General features: G+C 37.9%; 1 protein-coding gene and 2 long non-coding RNA genes across 5 annotated transcripts; all 3 read left to right on the top strand.

Moving 5' to 3' along the window:
- The first annotated feature begins 2,836 nt into the window (after positions 1–2,836).
- lncRNA:CR44234 (long non-coding RNA:CR44234) lies at positions 2,837–3,125 on the top strand. Its single transcript, NR_074005.1, has one exon. It is a non-coding gene; the product is annotated as a long non-coding RNA:CR44234 (long non-coding RNA).
- Positions 3,126–3,919: 794 nt separating this feature from the next.
- On the top strand, positions 3,920–4,415 carry lncRNA:CR45587 (long non-coding RNA:CR45587). Its single transcript, NR_125152.1, has one exon. It is a non-coding gene; the product is annotated as a long non-coding RNA:CR45587 (long non-coding RNA).
- Positions 4,416–5,085: 670 nt separating this feature from the next.
- beat-Va (beaten path Va) lies at positions 5,086–12,945 on the top strand. 3 transcript variants are annotated; one of them, NM_001275581.1, is made up of 7 exons: positions 5,086–5,551; positions 6,312–6,526; positions 9,908–10,061; positions 10,120–10,328; positions 10,393–10,526; positions 10,648–10,903; positions 11,184–12,945. In NM_001275581.1, the coding sequence occupies exons 2-7, from the start codon at positions 6,481–6,483 to the stop codon at positions 11,285–11,287; spliced, it is 903 nt and encodes a 300-aa protein (NP_001262510.1). In that variant the 5' UTR covers positions 5,086–5,551; positions 6,312–6,480; the 3' UTR covers positions 11,288–12,945. The 3 variants fall into 3 exon arrangements, with proteins under 3 accessions (NP_001262510.1, NP_650233.3, NP_001189214.1); NM_141976.4 differs by having other exon boundaries at positions 11,184–12,187; NM_001202285.1 differs by having other exon boundaries at positions 11,184–11,658.
- Positions 12,946–15,539: the final 2,594 nt, after the last annotated feature.

Raw genomic sequence — 15,539 nt, 5'->3', positions numbered from 1 at the left:
TAAATGTAAAAATCTCAATCACGTGCTCGAAATGCGCGCATTCACAATATGCACAAGCAACGAGGACAAGCAACAAATAAAAGTCCAAGCCGACTGTTACACTGCAAAAGACTTAAAGGTCTTGAAATTGTAAGGTAAATTTGTATTTGACATATTACCTTATTTCAAAAAGTGCTGTCTACAGAGGGGTAATTTATGTTACGTTTACCATTTAATAGTTTCGTACATAAAATGTATGCTCATGGTAAGTGATCGAATTTTCTCTCCATATCGACTGGCTACACATGAAAATTCCGGGCTCTTGGCCAACTGCAAATCGAAAGGAAGCCGTGGCTCGAAATGCGGCAAAAGCCCTTAACAGGTACTTGTTGTATCGATGATTTAATGTCGCCATTGGCGGGATTGCAGACCAACTGAGATGAGTTTCGGCGGTTGGATCTAATGATGTTATTGTTGCTACTGCACCTGCATCATTTGTGGCCGCTCAAATTGCATAATGTATGCAAAAAGCTTAACAAACTGTGCGCATCGCTGATTGAAATATTGAAATCAAGTGGCATTTACAGCTGCCCAAGCACAAGCAGCGAATCGAATAGGTACTCGCAGTATATATGTAATATGTGGACACGGATGTGTTTACCTGTGGACAGCACACAATTCGCAGCAATTTCCGTTTCCTTTTCACGCCGCTTGTATGATTTTCACACCGCTCTCGCTTGATTGATTGAAATGTTCGCTGATCAACACCTGATTGAAATGCCCTTTCTGGGAATCAAATTGTACATTTTGATGTGCAATTTTTACGTGTAAAAAATTATTAACTTAAATTGAAAAATAGAACTACATTAAAGTTAATATATATATATTATATTATATATTATATATTAATATTGGAAAGGGTATTTATGATTTTTATTGTGTCTTAAATTTCCAACCTTCTTGACATGCTGTAAATACTTTTTACTGCTGGGAGTTGGCATTTTCACCTATGAACTTTTTTTAAATAAATTCGCCCTTGTTAAGTTTTTCTAAAGGGGCGATGGGACAGTGATGCAACGCTCGTTTAATTGGAGGCTATTGATACTTCAAAAGAGCTCTTGGGAATATTTAACTTAATTTGCCAATGATTGATTGTTTCACAAATGTTTGTGGATCGCATGGTAATAACGATTTATTATTTGCAATTAATAAAAAAAAAACTCTACTTCACAGCCTTTAAATATATAAAGTATTTAATGTAAAGTGAAGAGAGGTCCATTAAAAGAATGTAGTTTCGATTAGATCTGCATAATATAAAGCAATAAAAACAGAAATTAATGGAAATTTCAGTGTCGAGCGTATACTTACTGTTTGTTGTGTAAATCAAACAATAAATTGCGTTTATACCAAGTAGCTGTAAAATATTTAAATTTTTTGCCACTTAAGGTCTTATTGATACTGAAATGATTTGATACTATCAAAATAATTTGATACTTTTACGTTAAATGGATTTTTTTTGAGAAGGTAGAGTACAAGTTTCATTGTGTTTTCGTGCAATTAAGTGCTAGGCTTCAGGTTCAATCACCTTGTTTATAAACTGACGAATTAAGAGTTTTTCAGTTGCGGTTCTCCACTCAATAAATTTTCATTGGCAGCCACTAATATCCATGGGTCGTGTCAAAAAGCATTTTGTCGGGGGACATGGCTAACAAGCAAATGGCAAACGCTAATTTTAGCCATCGTCCGGCATCAGCACTTTCGAATTTGGTTTAGCGAAATCCAGTTGTTTGCATTTATGGCGGCCCTGCTGAAATGAACATGCAAATGACCGTTTTATTACGGACATTTTATTATTGTGCCAAAAAGTTCCATTAAATACGTCAGTTCGCTTTCGGTATTCGAATGTGCGTAAGTCCCGTTGCGGCTTTGTGCCTAGCCATTTAAAAAGCCAAAAAATATATATTTTGCGAACATGACAGCGGCAACAAAAAATCAATTTGTAAATGTTTTTAGAGTGCAGGCGGGACGGAAATGGGGAAACTTTGACATTCCGCACAACTTTGGCAGCTGCCGTTGTTGCCGTGGCAATTGCTGTTGCATATTTTCCGATATGGCCGGAAAATGAAACGAAACACGATGCTCTGCTATGCAATGCTATGCGACGCGACGCACGGAAAACCTGCCAAGTGACCCCATTGGCAGCTGCAATGGCCGTTTTGTAATTAGCGCTCGATTCGACGACTCCGAGGGGAGTTTCCTGACCTCAATTACTTTGTCACCATTTCAATTTGCAATTTCAGCCATTAACTAGTTACACTCGATGCAATTAAACTTGCACTTTTCCAGGTGCCTTGCAGCCAGAAGAAAAGCGCACCCTTTCCCTAACCGTTGACGGCGGTTTTCCCCCACCCACAAAATGTTGTTTCCTAGTGAAAGTTCCCACATAGATACATATATACATATATATGTTGTAAACAGCCAGCGAATCGCACAGATACGAATACAAAACCCTTCGCCGTCCAGCTGCATGTGCGTTCCATTGGAATAATTTGAAATTGGAAAAAAGGAATTCTCCTCTTTTTGCCATCTTCTCGTCGAGTTAATTGCAAATTGGATGAAATTGTAATTTTACACTTCATTTGATTCAATTCATGGCTGATTGACAATTTAGTTTTTCATTAAGGTAACTGTATAAAAATTCATAACAACACTGTAACATAGAATGTTTGGCTTAGTAATCATGCAATTTTTAAAGCAAACAGACGGCAAGTAAAACTTTTAGAATGAAAAAAAAAACATAAAAAAGATATATTTTATGCAATTTCTTAACATAGTTTATACATATTTAAAATATCAGGCTTTGATGGGGTAATTTCTCTCACTACACTGTACGGAAGGCAGCGAAAAGCGTTCTTAGGATGAACCAATTGCGGCCAAAAATGACGGCTCCTTGATTGCAGGCATCTTGCAGAAGTTGGGGAGAAAAAGTGTGTCAATGTGATGGAGTCCTAGGGGAAGGTAAGTAGTCCTCAATTTATAGGTCGATCCGCTGGAGAACAACCTTTTACGAAAAGACAGTCTTTCGAAGCCTACGCCTGTAAAAAGCAAAGACTTAGACATGCAAACATTAACAATAAAATGTTTCGAACATCTGTAAAACATTTAATTAGTATTATATTTTTAATAAACAGGTTATCTAGAATATGTGTCGTAGATTTAGCAACTTATTATTTCACACTGCAATGTCAGACTGAAAAGAATCACGGAAAAAATTTATTTCAGAGCTCTGGGGTTGATATTTTCAACCAAACAACCTTTGCATACGAATATGCAAGCGGTAGATAAAAGTCTGCAGTTTTTTGCGAGTTTTTCAGAATAATTCTAGCTTGCTCCCCGCATATTTGAGCATATCTTATTAATTATTGAGGCCCTTTGGGGCGGACAAGTTTTCGAGGCGAGTGAAACGCATACGTAGTGTGGTAACACGTTATAAACAAAAGTCATAAAGCAAACTTAAAGTTATGAATTTTTAAAATTTCTGATTTATTTTCAGGAAAACTTTTTTATCCCACCCTCGTGCAGACGGATCTCCATCCAGATGCGTGTGTGTGTGTGTGGGGAGCTGGCGCAGCTTCTGCATTTTTTGGCAAGTTTTTGTGCATACCTTTTTTCTATTCTTTTTAACTTTCTGCTGCTTGGCATAAAGTTTGAGTTGTCACGTTACTTGCGAGCGGAGATGAGCGAAATTCGCATAAAATAAATAGCTGGCAGATGAAGGCAGGTACCGTGCGAGTAAACCGGATCCGGAAACGCCATTTACAGCAAAAGAAAGTGTCGCATATGCTCAGGCGCACGTTGCTTTTGTTTTAATATTCATATTCGGGCATCAGAAATTATTCGTTGGAATTAAGTTACAGGACGAAAAAGGGAAGGTGGGCCAACAAGCTAGGAAGCGAGCTTAAAAGGGACAGCGAGCAAAATGCTTTGAATTTAAAATCTGCAATTTTCTGTTGATTGCCGCACCCAGCAGACTGCAGTTTTATAGTAACATACAGCAGCAACAATAGCAACAACCTCAAAGTGTTGGCGGTTGGCAAAGGGAAAAGAAGCAGCAGCAGCAGTAGCAGTAGAAGCAGCAGCAGCAGCAACATCATCACAACTTTTGCGTAAAATTCCAGTCATGTGTCCCTAACAAATCCCTGCATTATTCATGAAATGATAAGATGACTTTGTGCTGCCGTCGTCGTCATTCGCTCTAGAATCCCGCCCACACCAGCAAGCGAACAACCGCCATCACACCCACGTACCACCTCCCTCGCTGGAGGAGCAGCCCACTATGCACGTAATATTTTTACATGCAGCTGCAACACGGACTTTTCCTTCGGTCTGCTCAGTTTGTTGTCTGCATTTAACTACCAAGGATATCCGTTAACTATAAAACACGCACTGGCAAGAGCAACAACAGAGCACAAGGTGTTTTTGGTTTTAAAGCAAACTTTTTGAGATGGCCGCAGTATTAACGGGCCATTCATACGGGCCTGTTACTGGCTAAATTAACCGGCTAAAACTAACTGTTAAAGGGGTTTTAAAATTCCAGCGATCATAAAATTGTGGAATTTCAAGATGAATGCAATGTTGTTTATTCAAGTTTCTAAGTTTTTATTTATATTTAGATATCATTAAATATTGAAAAACTTAAGGCAATCATTTTACATTAAATAACAGAGTATATCCTCCATATGACAAATCTAATAAATGTTATGTTTAGGCCTGTTAAAAATAACATTTATGCTGTTAAGAATAACATCCATTATGCAGAATGCCAACAGACTGGGCGACAAAGCTACAAATCTCATCGCCTCTCTTAGATACGCTCTTTGGGATCGACTCTCGCGGCCCCATGGGTCCCGTTACAGGCTCAGCTGTCGTGTAACCGAGCATCGTGATGCTCCCGAGGTCCTTTCAGATGCTGAGCGCACCATATTACACGACAGCCGGTCACGAAGTCCTTCAGAGACGGCAACGCCGACTGCGCAGCCGACAGCAGTGGCATCCGTGAAGTTGAACTCACGAATCCGAGTCGCAGCTTCAGTCAGTTCGTAAGCCTGAAGCCGCGCGGAGATACTTTCCACAGAAGTCCTCAATCGCCGACCGAATCGGGCACAATATAAAAACAAAAACCACACAAACACATGGAGATTATTAATTCAAATAAAGAAAATCGTAATTCGTTATTGTGTCATATAACTTAATATCTGTAAGACGGAATATATACACACTTCATCAGTCCTGCCGAAAGGTCAATTAACCCAAGCGTGAAGTAAATATTAACCCAAAAAATCTAAGCGAAGCCAAGCTGCCAAGTGAAAAGAAAAAGGCAGAAGTTCCGAAAGTACTCTTGAACCTTGCTAAACAAAAACGAAACAAGTTTAAATTGCACTGGACTGGCAACTTCCGCTTCCGTTGAGTGCTTCAATTTCAGTTTAATGTTAACTCCGACAAAACCTAAATTGACAAGAACAACCGAGCCAAAAATAAAGTGAACGTAAACCAAGAAACCTAAGGAAAAAAGGTACTGGAGCACGGGGTCTCAAACGAAAAGGGGGCGTGGTCGTGGCAGGTGGATGGCTTATTCAAATATTAAACACATGGATTCGTTTGAATTTGGCATTTAAATTATTTAAGTTGACAAACGCACACACACTCCTACACGAGAAGTACAACAAGACAGGATGCCAGGGCGTCTGCCACGCCCACACGTCCTTGTTTTCTCTGTTTTTTCCTGCTTTCCCTTTTAAGCCAGTTCGTACACAGAGAAGTAAAGTGCTCATGAGATACGTCGAAGACAAGTTAACAACTTAACTTGCTAAGATAATAAAATATCAAATTTTGATAGCACACCATTTTCTGTCTTATTCTAATTGGACTAGTAGAAGGTTCATATTTACTTATATTATATTTACTTCCTGATTATTTTTTATACAATCCAAAATAAATATTTGAATAATAAACATAAAACGTGTACTTGTCAAGCACTACTTACATGCCAATTTTTATTTTCTCCGTGTATATCCTGTCTCCAGCTCCTTGGACTTTGTTACTTTTTTCCGAAATGCTCTAACGTTTGTTATTTATTTATAACGACACTGACAGAGCGTATCCTTTGAACTTTTCTGCATGAGTTTGTCGCTGAGTTTATTTATTTATATTCTCTTGTGCCGTTACTCCATCTCGCTGTGGGTTTTGAGTCCTTCTTTTGTACGTCTCCTTTTGACACAGTGTTCAATTAATTGAGCTACTCGTTTGACCTCCACTTGCTTGTTCGATTCTAGTTTTTTTGGGCGTTCTTTCCGACTCCAAACACTCGATACAAAGGGATACTTGGAGATAGGACGGGGATAAACTGCATAAATCAACGCCACTGCAAAAGCCGAGAGCAACAATAACTGGAAGCAATTAATTTTATTCAAACAAGAGCAACAATAAGGACGACGACAAAAAATGGATTACGGCTGGCTGATGTTTCTGTTCATCGCACTTTTAATTGGTAAGTTTTTGTGGTCCTCCGCCGCTCGAAACGGAGGAAATTAATATTATTTTTTTATGGTTTTCGGGGATTGACATTTGGTTGCAGTGCATTCAGTGCAGTGTTTGTTTGGTTAATGAAGCGCTCGCGGGGATTTGCAGGCAACGGTGCGTATGCGTAATGTGATCCGGACAAATCGCCCTTGTCGTTTATTGTGAATCGGTTTGTTATTATTTTAATTGTTATTGGTGTTTACCGAGAACACCGACCTCAAATCAATATTGGCAAAGTTTTTGCCTCCGGCTGTTTTAATGACTTTTGCCATAATTTCAACGGCTGCCGCAGTTTCAGTGGTTGCTGCACTTGCCCCCCCTTCCCATTGCCGACCCTTTTGGCATTCGGTAATTTCTGCTGCCTGAACTTTTGCTGATGCAGCAGTAGCAGCAGCAGTAGCAGCACATCTTGAGTGCAGTTTAAACTTAAATTGTATTTTTGAAATGCTCGCAATTAGGCAAACTGCCAAAGGCAGCCGCCCTCCGCATTTACCCGCTTTTCCACGACTTGTTATTCCCCCCTGCACTCGAATTGCCAATGGCAATGGGGCAATTAATTTGGAGCGCATTAAATGAGCTGGCTCACTCCGCTTTTCACTCTTCTCGTCGAGAACTAGAAATTGTATTCCATCATGTGTGCGAGAGTGCTGGAAGAGTTCAACTGCCAAAGCAGGTTTTCACTTTTTCTTTTCAACCTACTAACTTGCAATTGGTTAGAGTTCTGGCAAGCTTGATATGAACTAATAAATGTTTAGAATTGGCTAGTGTAAAAAAGAAGATTCTACAACTTTATGATTCTAAAGAATGTTTATAGAGTGTGCCATGTAGTTATGCACAATTGTCAGAAATGTATAACCCATGTATATTTAAAATAAAAATGTTTAACTTACTCCGTTGTTAAATATTATTTTTTTATATTTTTTATCTAACCAACAATATGTTATATATATTTTATTACCGTATAGTACCTTCTGACCTACTGATAGAATCTGTGGATAGATTAAGTGCTATTCCCTGCGATTTTTTTTGCACGGGCACTGGTACATTTTCCACACTCACCTCGGAAAACTTTCATGCAGGAAATTCATGCTATCCAGGACACGCACACAAAGGCTTTGACCACAAAGAGAGCCGGAGAAAGGATTTGCAGAAAAAGTTCTGCTGTGGAGTTGTAGCTTTTCAATTTCTGTGGACGCTTCTATATTAAGAGTGTTTGCCGGCAACAACAATTTGGCCTGCCTAATGGAATTAAATATTGTCCATTGTGTGACGTCCAATTTACGATGTCGCCTTGGGTAACCGCAAAGAAACTACAACAAATAGCAAAGGCTTGGGACCTATTTATTTACTTTTGAAATCTGTTGGACTCTTCAGTCATATGGCACCCAATTAATTTGCGGATTTATACGCAACTAAAAATAGGAAAAACACTTTGCCTGTTTGCCAGACTCTTATAGATTCTTTTTCTCCACTTTGTGGCTTATATTGCGCAAGCAAATAAAATGAAGATATATTTATATATCTATATATTTGTGCTTACCACAAAAGACTATCAAACTCTAAAGAAATTTGTACACAGTTAAGTTCAAGATTATGATTCTAGAGATTTTATCCTGTTTTGTTCACAGTTAATGAACAAACTACAAAGAAACTTAAAAATTAATTTGATTAGCTGATAAGTAGGTATTTGGTAGAAAGAAAAGTTGTGTGACTTTTTTTCTCTACTTTTGCTATACTCCATTATGTGAAACAGTTGAGTATGTATTTTTAGAAAGAAAATCTTCGCCACTAAACCACATAGAATTATTTTCAAGAAAACATGCCACCGCAAAAATGTTTGCATAAATGTCTCAACTCGGCATCTCCAAATGAATTTATCACCAAACTTGTACGGCGATGGTCATGTCCCAAAAATGCATGTGTTCACTTGGGAGAATATGTGTGCGGATTTCAGTGGGTTGGCTTTGGGTTAAACGTATGAGTAGGTAAATGTGTGTGCCTTTTCTCGAATGAAATGTGCAGGTTAATTATCAGCAAAGTTTTCCTGTGCTGAGGTGTAAATATATCTACGTTGGTATCTCAGTCCCAGCTTAACCCTCTCCTTTCTTTGCGTTTTATTGGAGACACAGCTTAACCTATGCAGTGGAAATTTAGTTGTTTTTCCCTCGGATGGCTAAAAGTTTTAACTATTTTCCGTTGATTTAAAAGCATAATGAATTCTAACAATTTGCCACATTTAATCACACGTATCTCAAATAAATATGAATAAAATATTTATTTGTGTAATTGTGCGACATTGTTTGTGTTTATGTTAATTTGCATATGCGCAGAATGCCTAAAAGCTTTAGTGGTTAGTGCACAAGGTGTTTTTTAAATTGTAAATAAAGCATTAGTAAAATCGAACTACTTTAAACAAATGTAATGGTGTTAGCCGAATATATAATAAATTATGTACATTTTTTCATACACTCGCTTAAAAAGTATTTTAAGCCGGAATTTCATATCCCAACGCTTTTTCAGAATCGCCTAATATTTGTACACCTATTTCAGCTTATAAAACAGATTTTTAATTACAAATATAAGATCCCTACAGAAGTTAAGCATCGTCCAAATAAGTGATTTCCAACTGCTGAATATCTGTCATGTCCTGTTGCAAAATTACTTTTACTTTGCACTCCTTCTTATACGCTCATATCGGCTCATGTTAAATTTATTTTTGTGGGGGCAAAAGTCGAGTCATTTGACATTTGGTTTGTCCGCATTTCTTATCAGTTGCTGGACCAGCCACCCACTGCTTGTTTATTGGGTTGGTGGTCAGCCATGTCAGAATCTACCTACTACCATATGGCAGATACATATGGCTCCACATCCATTGCTTTTTTTCTTGCTCTTACGTAGGTAGTCGTCTGCCCAACTAACTGTTTTGCATATTCATTTCAAGAAATTTGAAATTTATTCGATGTCTCATGTGACAGAACTTGGACACAAAGCACCAGCCGTGTTCCCCCACCTTTTCCCATTTTCCCAGGTCAGTCACCTGGGCAAATTAAAAATTACGCATACTACACCTACCGCTGAACATGTCCCTGGATTTTGGTCAACAAAATTTTGCCATTGGCCTGTGGGCTTTGCTATCCAGCATTTCGGGGATACGAAGTCATTCCATACTTAAAGCATACATATGTGCCACGCCCTACGGTTCGTACAACAAATATGGTATATGTTGATCATCGAGTTCTTTGGGGAAAACAACATCTCAAAATGATCAAAAGCTTTAAAAAGGAATGCAAAATTTCAATAGAATATTGGATCTATACACATTTGTAACACTTTTCTTTATGTGTTCTAGACTACCCAATCGCATATGCTCTGTTTGTGACGGATATCAGTGTGCCCGAGATCGTAGATTTTCGGGACAATGTGACCTTATCTTGCAGCTACGATATGCGAGGTCACACGCTAAACTCGGTCAAATGGTACAAAGATCACGAGGAGTTTTTCAGGTAACCACTGCTAGTTCTACTAAAAAATAAATACTCAATGACTCAATATCCTGATTAGATATTCCCCCTTGACGAGTCCGATTTACATGACTTTCGATGTGGCTGGTCTGCAAGTGCTGGAGGGGAAATACGTGTGCAACGAATCGAGCTGTCGACTGGATTTGAGTTTACAAGGTGCCAAGTCCACAGGACTCTATAAGTGCGAAGTTAGCGGCGATGCGCCCCATTTTAAGCTGGCGGACAAGGCCGACAACATGACTGTTGCAGGTGAGCTTTCCATAATAGTTTGGTCATCTATTTCAGTAAATAATTTTTTATTTTAATATTTTAGCACTGCCTCAGAACGACCCGCTAATCGAGAGCTTCAACTCGATGTATCGCATGGAGGAATACCTTAAAGCCACCTGCATATCGGATTTTTCCAGCCTGCCCACTCGACTCACCTGGTACATCAATGGCGAGCAGGTTTGTTCCATTCACTAAATAAGAGCCATAATAATATAGTTATAACCAAAAGGCTATGATAATGTTTATCGTTATAAAGTTTGTATTTAACTAATTCAATTAAATTTTGCACTCTTTGCAGCCGCTCTTAGGCGAACTGTATCCCACAACGGACACAAGTTTGGCGGCCCATGATTATGTACTGAGGCGACAGCGGCTTCAGGTGCAATTCTTTTTGCAGGGGCAGCGCTTTTTCCAGGCCGGGAAAATCCTGGAGCTCAAATGCGTTGCGGAAATTGAAAATTATCCGGAGCTGAGGCGCGAGAAGACGCTCAGTGCGTCGCTATCGCAGTACGACAATTTCAACAATCAAATGCCTCTGAGGCATGCGAATGCAAGTGAGTTGCTTTTGATTATCAATCTTTTCGTTATTTCGATCAAATTGAATTATCAATTTTGATTATCAATCTTTTCGTTATTTCGATCAAATTGAAACTATATCCATTGGCAGTTAACTAAATTAGACAATTAAATTGAATTTATTATTTACCTATAAATGGCCATTTGAGATTGAAAGTTTTTACCTTGCAGTTTAGGCCTGCAATTTTATTGAACTTATGCCGTAATATTTCTTTTGGTTTATTTTCCTATGTCATCTCTTCGTTTCCTTAATTAAAGACTCTGGCTCGGCACAAAGGAGCATCCTGTGCGGCAGGACGTCACTAATTTCCGCATTCCTGGCGGCAATTCTACTAATTCACTGTTTGCGACGCCCTTCATGAACACTCTCATCCATAAGAGAATCGGAATCGGTGGACGAACTTAAATCTTCGGACTCGGATTCCAAATCGCCTCGTATGGCAACTTTGTCAACTATATCATCACGTTAGTTAGTCAGTCAGTTAGTCACCTAGTTAGTTAGTTAGGGTAACAGACAAAGGTAAGACCGCGAATTAGCGAATAGGAAAGCTTTTGGGTCGATAAATGTAAATAAAATTGATGGAGTGAAACGTTAAAGGTTATGATTGCTCAAGGAAAGATATTAAACATATAAATGTTTTTAATTAATAATTAAGTATATTCTTTAAATTATTTCGTATGAAAACGTTTTTATGAACAAAGTTCAAATAAAACATAACAAAGAAATGAAAGGACGCTACTTAGTTTTATGTAATGGGTTTTAAAAAGTATGATATAAAAAATTTATTTCATACTTTTTAGTTTAAAAACATTTTATATACATTTTTTCATTTGACTATATTTTGTTACTTACAGGAGTTTAGTGAAATTTTCCTTTATAATTTGTGTTCAAACATTGCTTTTTGGTAATTCGGCATGTTACAAGTACTTTTTATGTGAGAAACTATATTACTTTTTAATGAAAGTCATGTTATCCATGAAAATGAATATAATCGTCGGTTGGGTCACAACGACTGAATATAACAAAACTGAAAATTAAAACAAACAAAAACTGCCAAAAAAATTGATTTACCTGCCTGACACTGATACTAGCAAAAATAAGTCACTCTCCAGCAAACCAAACGAATTTCCAATATCTGTATATAAGAGTAATTTTTCCGATTGTTGTTTGGCAATTGATTTCCATACGTAGTGCACATGAACAATTTTTCGAGCAAATATATCCCTGCACACCCCACGCCAAGTGTATTGGGTAAATTATTAAAAAAAATAACACATATGAAACACCATAAAAAATAAGTGAACACATAAAAAGAGAGATAATGGAATAAAATGCGATTTTATCGGTGAGAAACGAGAATGCAGATGCTGTAAAAATCATTATAATTAAGTCTAGCGTAAATATGCTGTAAATACAATTTTAAACATTAAAAACAGAGGATAAACAACTATAAATCATGTCACTAAGCCAGACTCAACTATATACGTATGTATATAAAGCTATTCGCTATATATCTCAGCATGTATTTACTAAGGCCGATATACAAAATAAGAGCAGAGACACATAGATAATAATTTAAAAAAAAGCGCAATACACATTTTATTTAGCTGAGCAACTACAAATAGACACAATCCATTATCCGCTGGGTCAAAGCCCTCTAAAAAAGATCTGGCAACAGAAGGCCAACTAAAAAATATATAAAACATGTTGTATCATGGTATGGTAAAATGCATCAAAGCCTCGAGGTATCTGACATCACATTTTGTTTATAAGTATGTCCAATTAATATAAAACTCAGAGTGTGTGATGGAAAAACATACTAAATATAAAAAATACATGTATAAATTAATTTACTTACTCAATCGCACATCTTTCGGTTGTAAAGAGTAAAAATCACACACGACTAAATGAAAATAAACGAGAGCAAATAATGATAATGTATATAAAAGCATTTACTTTAGTTTTTCATTTCGGCGACTGGCCATTAAATTGTGTAAAATATTTCCAAAGGCAAGCTGCAATGCATTTATTTTTTTGTTTCCTTGCTGTTCATGAAAAATTCAAATAAATAAGATAAATAAATAATTCAATTTATGGATTTCAATGCGTTTATTCACAGATCGAACCGCTAATCTTTATTATAACAGACAGGTTGGTGCCCGAGTTCACTATGCCAGTTTTAATTAAAAGCTAGGGATTGGCTTAAAAAAATAGGTTTGGCAGATTAACAATAAATTTAAGTTTTTGGATTTTATCATCTCGGTGATATTTAAACATCCCTTAGGGGATTCATGTTAAATTTTCTACGGGCTTCTGGGTATCTTAACATTTTTAAAGACTTCAAAAGGGTCAAAGAAATTATTATTAAATATCCCTGATAATTTCGGTCTCTTGGCAATGACGAACTGTACTCGTTTAATTTGAAATAATAACTTGTTTAACTACGCAAATTTGCACAATTAATTATGCTAATGGGGCGCGGACCAAAAAGGCTACGGGTGCGGCTCCTGAGAAAGTCGAAAGTCGAAAGCCGAGCGAGGGCTTAAACAATAAAAAGGGTTTAATAATTAATTTCAATGCTGCTGCAATTAGTTGCCACTAAATGTTGCATGAGTTCTGTCTGAAAGATAGCCCACGGGACACACATACACACCCACACACAGCGGACGAAGTGCCATGACGAAAAGGGCCGAGAAAGAGGAAAATGCCAAATATAAGAGAGGGAATTATATAAGATGCGAAAAGGACAAAGGACAAGGGCCAGGACCTCTTAATGAGCCTGGACCTAAGTCTGGGAGCTAATCAAATTAGCCGGCCCATGGACTTTTGATCAAAAATGCCAAAACTTTTCACATTTACGCTTCATTTTGCGCGACTAGCGGCCACATGGCGTATGCGTAATTTATGTGTTTTTAATTAGCCCGACGGGTCCATCTGTCTGCTACGAAAACATGCATGACTTATGACGCATAGCTGTCATATTCAAGATCCGGGAAGTATACTTAATTGAAATTAATTTTGAATTATCCTCGCCCCTACAATTTTTGTGATTTGCCGACAGTCAGTCGGCTCGGAATTTCAAACATTTTCAATTACAAACGGAAAGAGACGCTTGCTTATCAAGTGGAAGGTCTTGAGTTGCGTCTAAGTTACCGAAAATAAAGTGAAGTGAATTTTTCGCGCTTTGGCATTTGTCAAAGTTTTTACTCCAGCCTCTTGAGTGTCCTTTTTGAACATTTTTTCCCTTCCGCTCCTTGCTGCAATCGTCGCCTGTTTGCGTTTCATTAAAATCCATTAAAATGCTGCAAATCAAATTAAAAGTTTCAACTTCGGTCTGGCAGTTGGCATCGTTGTCAGACCATCATCATCAGCCGTTTACGGATCTTCCTCTTCATTTGCATGCGCTACACTTTCAACTGACAATTGCAAATCCTTCGGTCCATGTTGCTCTGCAAAAATTACTTTTTAATTTCTTTGCTAATTCGCTGAATTTGTGTTCGACCCAAGGGCGGAAAAGGCAGTGGAGTCCGTCGTCCATTGTTTATTAATTACATGCGGCATGCGCCTGGTGTCGTGGATGAAAGCCATCAATAAACAAATATCGAAACGAATCTGTTATGACCCGTTGACCTATTGAGCACTACGTGACCCACAATGGCTCATTTGTATTTTGTATGTGGCCCGAATGGCAACCTCATCGTCCGCCTGCCACGCATACCAAGCAGTTGTTGATGTTGACACAAACGCTGTCAGCTCCGAGTTGCTTATTCCCAAATTGATATGCAAACAGCACAGGCTGGCTGAAAAGCTCAAATGGCTGAGACGGCTGAAAGACCGACAGCAGGACCCAGAACGCGGCGACAAGGTCGGAAGTTGGCCTCCTAGCCACCTAAATGCTCTTGTCAGTGCAGAGATTTCAATTTTGATTCAGGTCTCGCCCTGTATGGGATAATCAAAATTGGTAAATATTATAAGCAAAATGGGAGACAGTTCAGAGAATGGCTAATATTGGAATTAAACTTTAGACGGATTATACGTGGAGGCTGAAAGTATTTTGTGAATCAATTTCTATTTTCAGGTAATTATTAAAAATCCCAAAATTAAACTATTTTTTTTATAATAATTACATTGAATAATGATAACATTCAACGTACAACGTAGATATAAAAAACAAATGGGCCAATCAAGCATACAATCAAGACAGGCTTTGCATCGAATTCAAGGACATAATATTCCACCCCCTAAAAGCAGGCAACAGAAAATGGCTTGTACAACGGCCTGTAAGACAACAATTGAAAAGAATTACCTCCTAAACCGAATACAAAGCACACACGCACTCGGATTGCAAAAGGCACATACAAATGTATGCAAAATGGTTTTTTGGCAAAGAGGCCAGCACACGACTACTTAAGGCTCTAACATCGAATAGGGAGAGAATTTTGAAAGGGAAGTGCTGGAATTTCGGAAAGGGAACGCCGCCGGCAAAACGTAAACTCTTCAATAATTGAACGTATAGTCATGAGGAAGCGATAAAATCGAATTGCTTCCTTAATGTGTGAAATTGATACAGGAAACAATTTTCCACATTGTTATGGCTCGCACATGGTGCAAAC

Source organism: Drosophila melanogaster, chromosome 3R, assembly GCF_000001215.4.
Source record: "Drosophila melanogaster chromosome 3R".
In the NCBI taxonomy this organism is placed as follows: domain Eukaryota; kingdom Metazoa; phylum Arthropoda; class Insecta; order Diptera; family Drosophilidae; genus Drosophila; species Drosophila melanogaster.
The sequence above is the reverse complement of the archived record's forward strand: the minus strand, read 5'-3'. Positions and strand labels throughout refer to the sequence as shown.

Bases quoted from the DNA above. Each gene is read 5' to 3' on its own strand.
- beat-Va (NM_001275581.1), top strand. From the start codon at position 6,481: ATGGATTACGGCTGGCTGATGTTTCTGTTCATCGCACTTTTAATTG. The intron at 6,527-9,907 runs GTAAGTTTTTGT...TATGTGTTCTAG, and splicing joins GTTCATCGCACTTTTAATTG to ACTACCCAATCGCATATGCT. The intron at 10,062-10,119 runs GTAACCACTGCT...TATCCTGATTAG, and splicing joins GATCACGAGGAGTTTTTCAG to ATATTCCCCCTTGACGAGTC.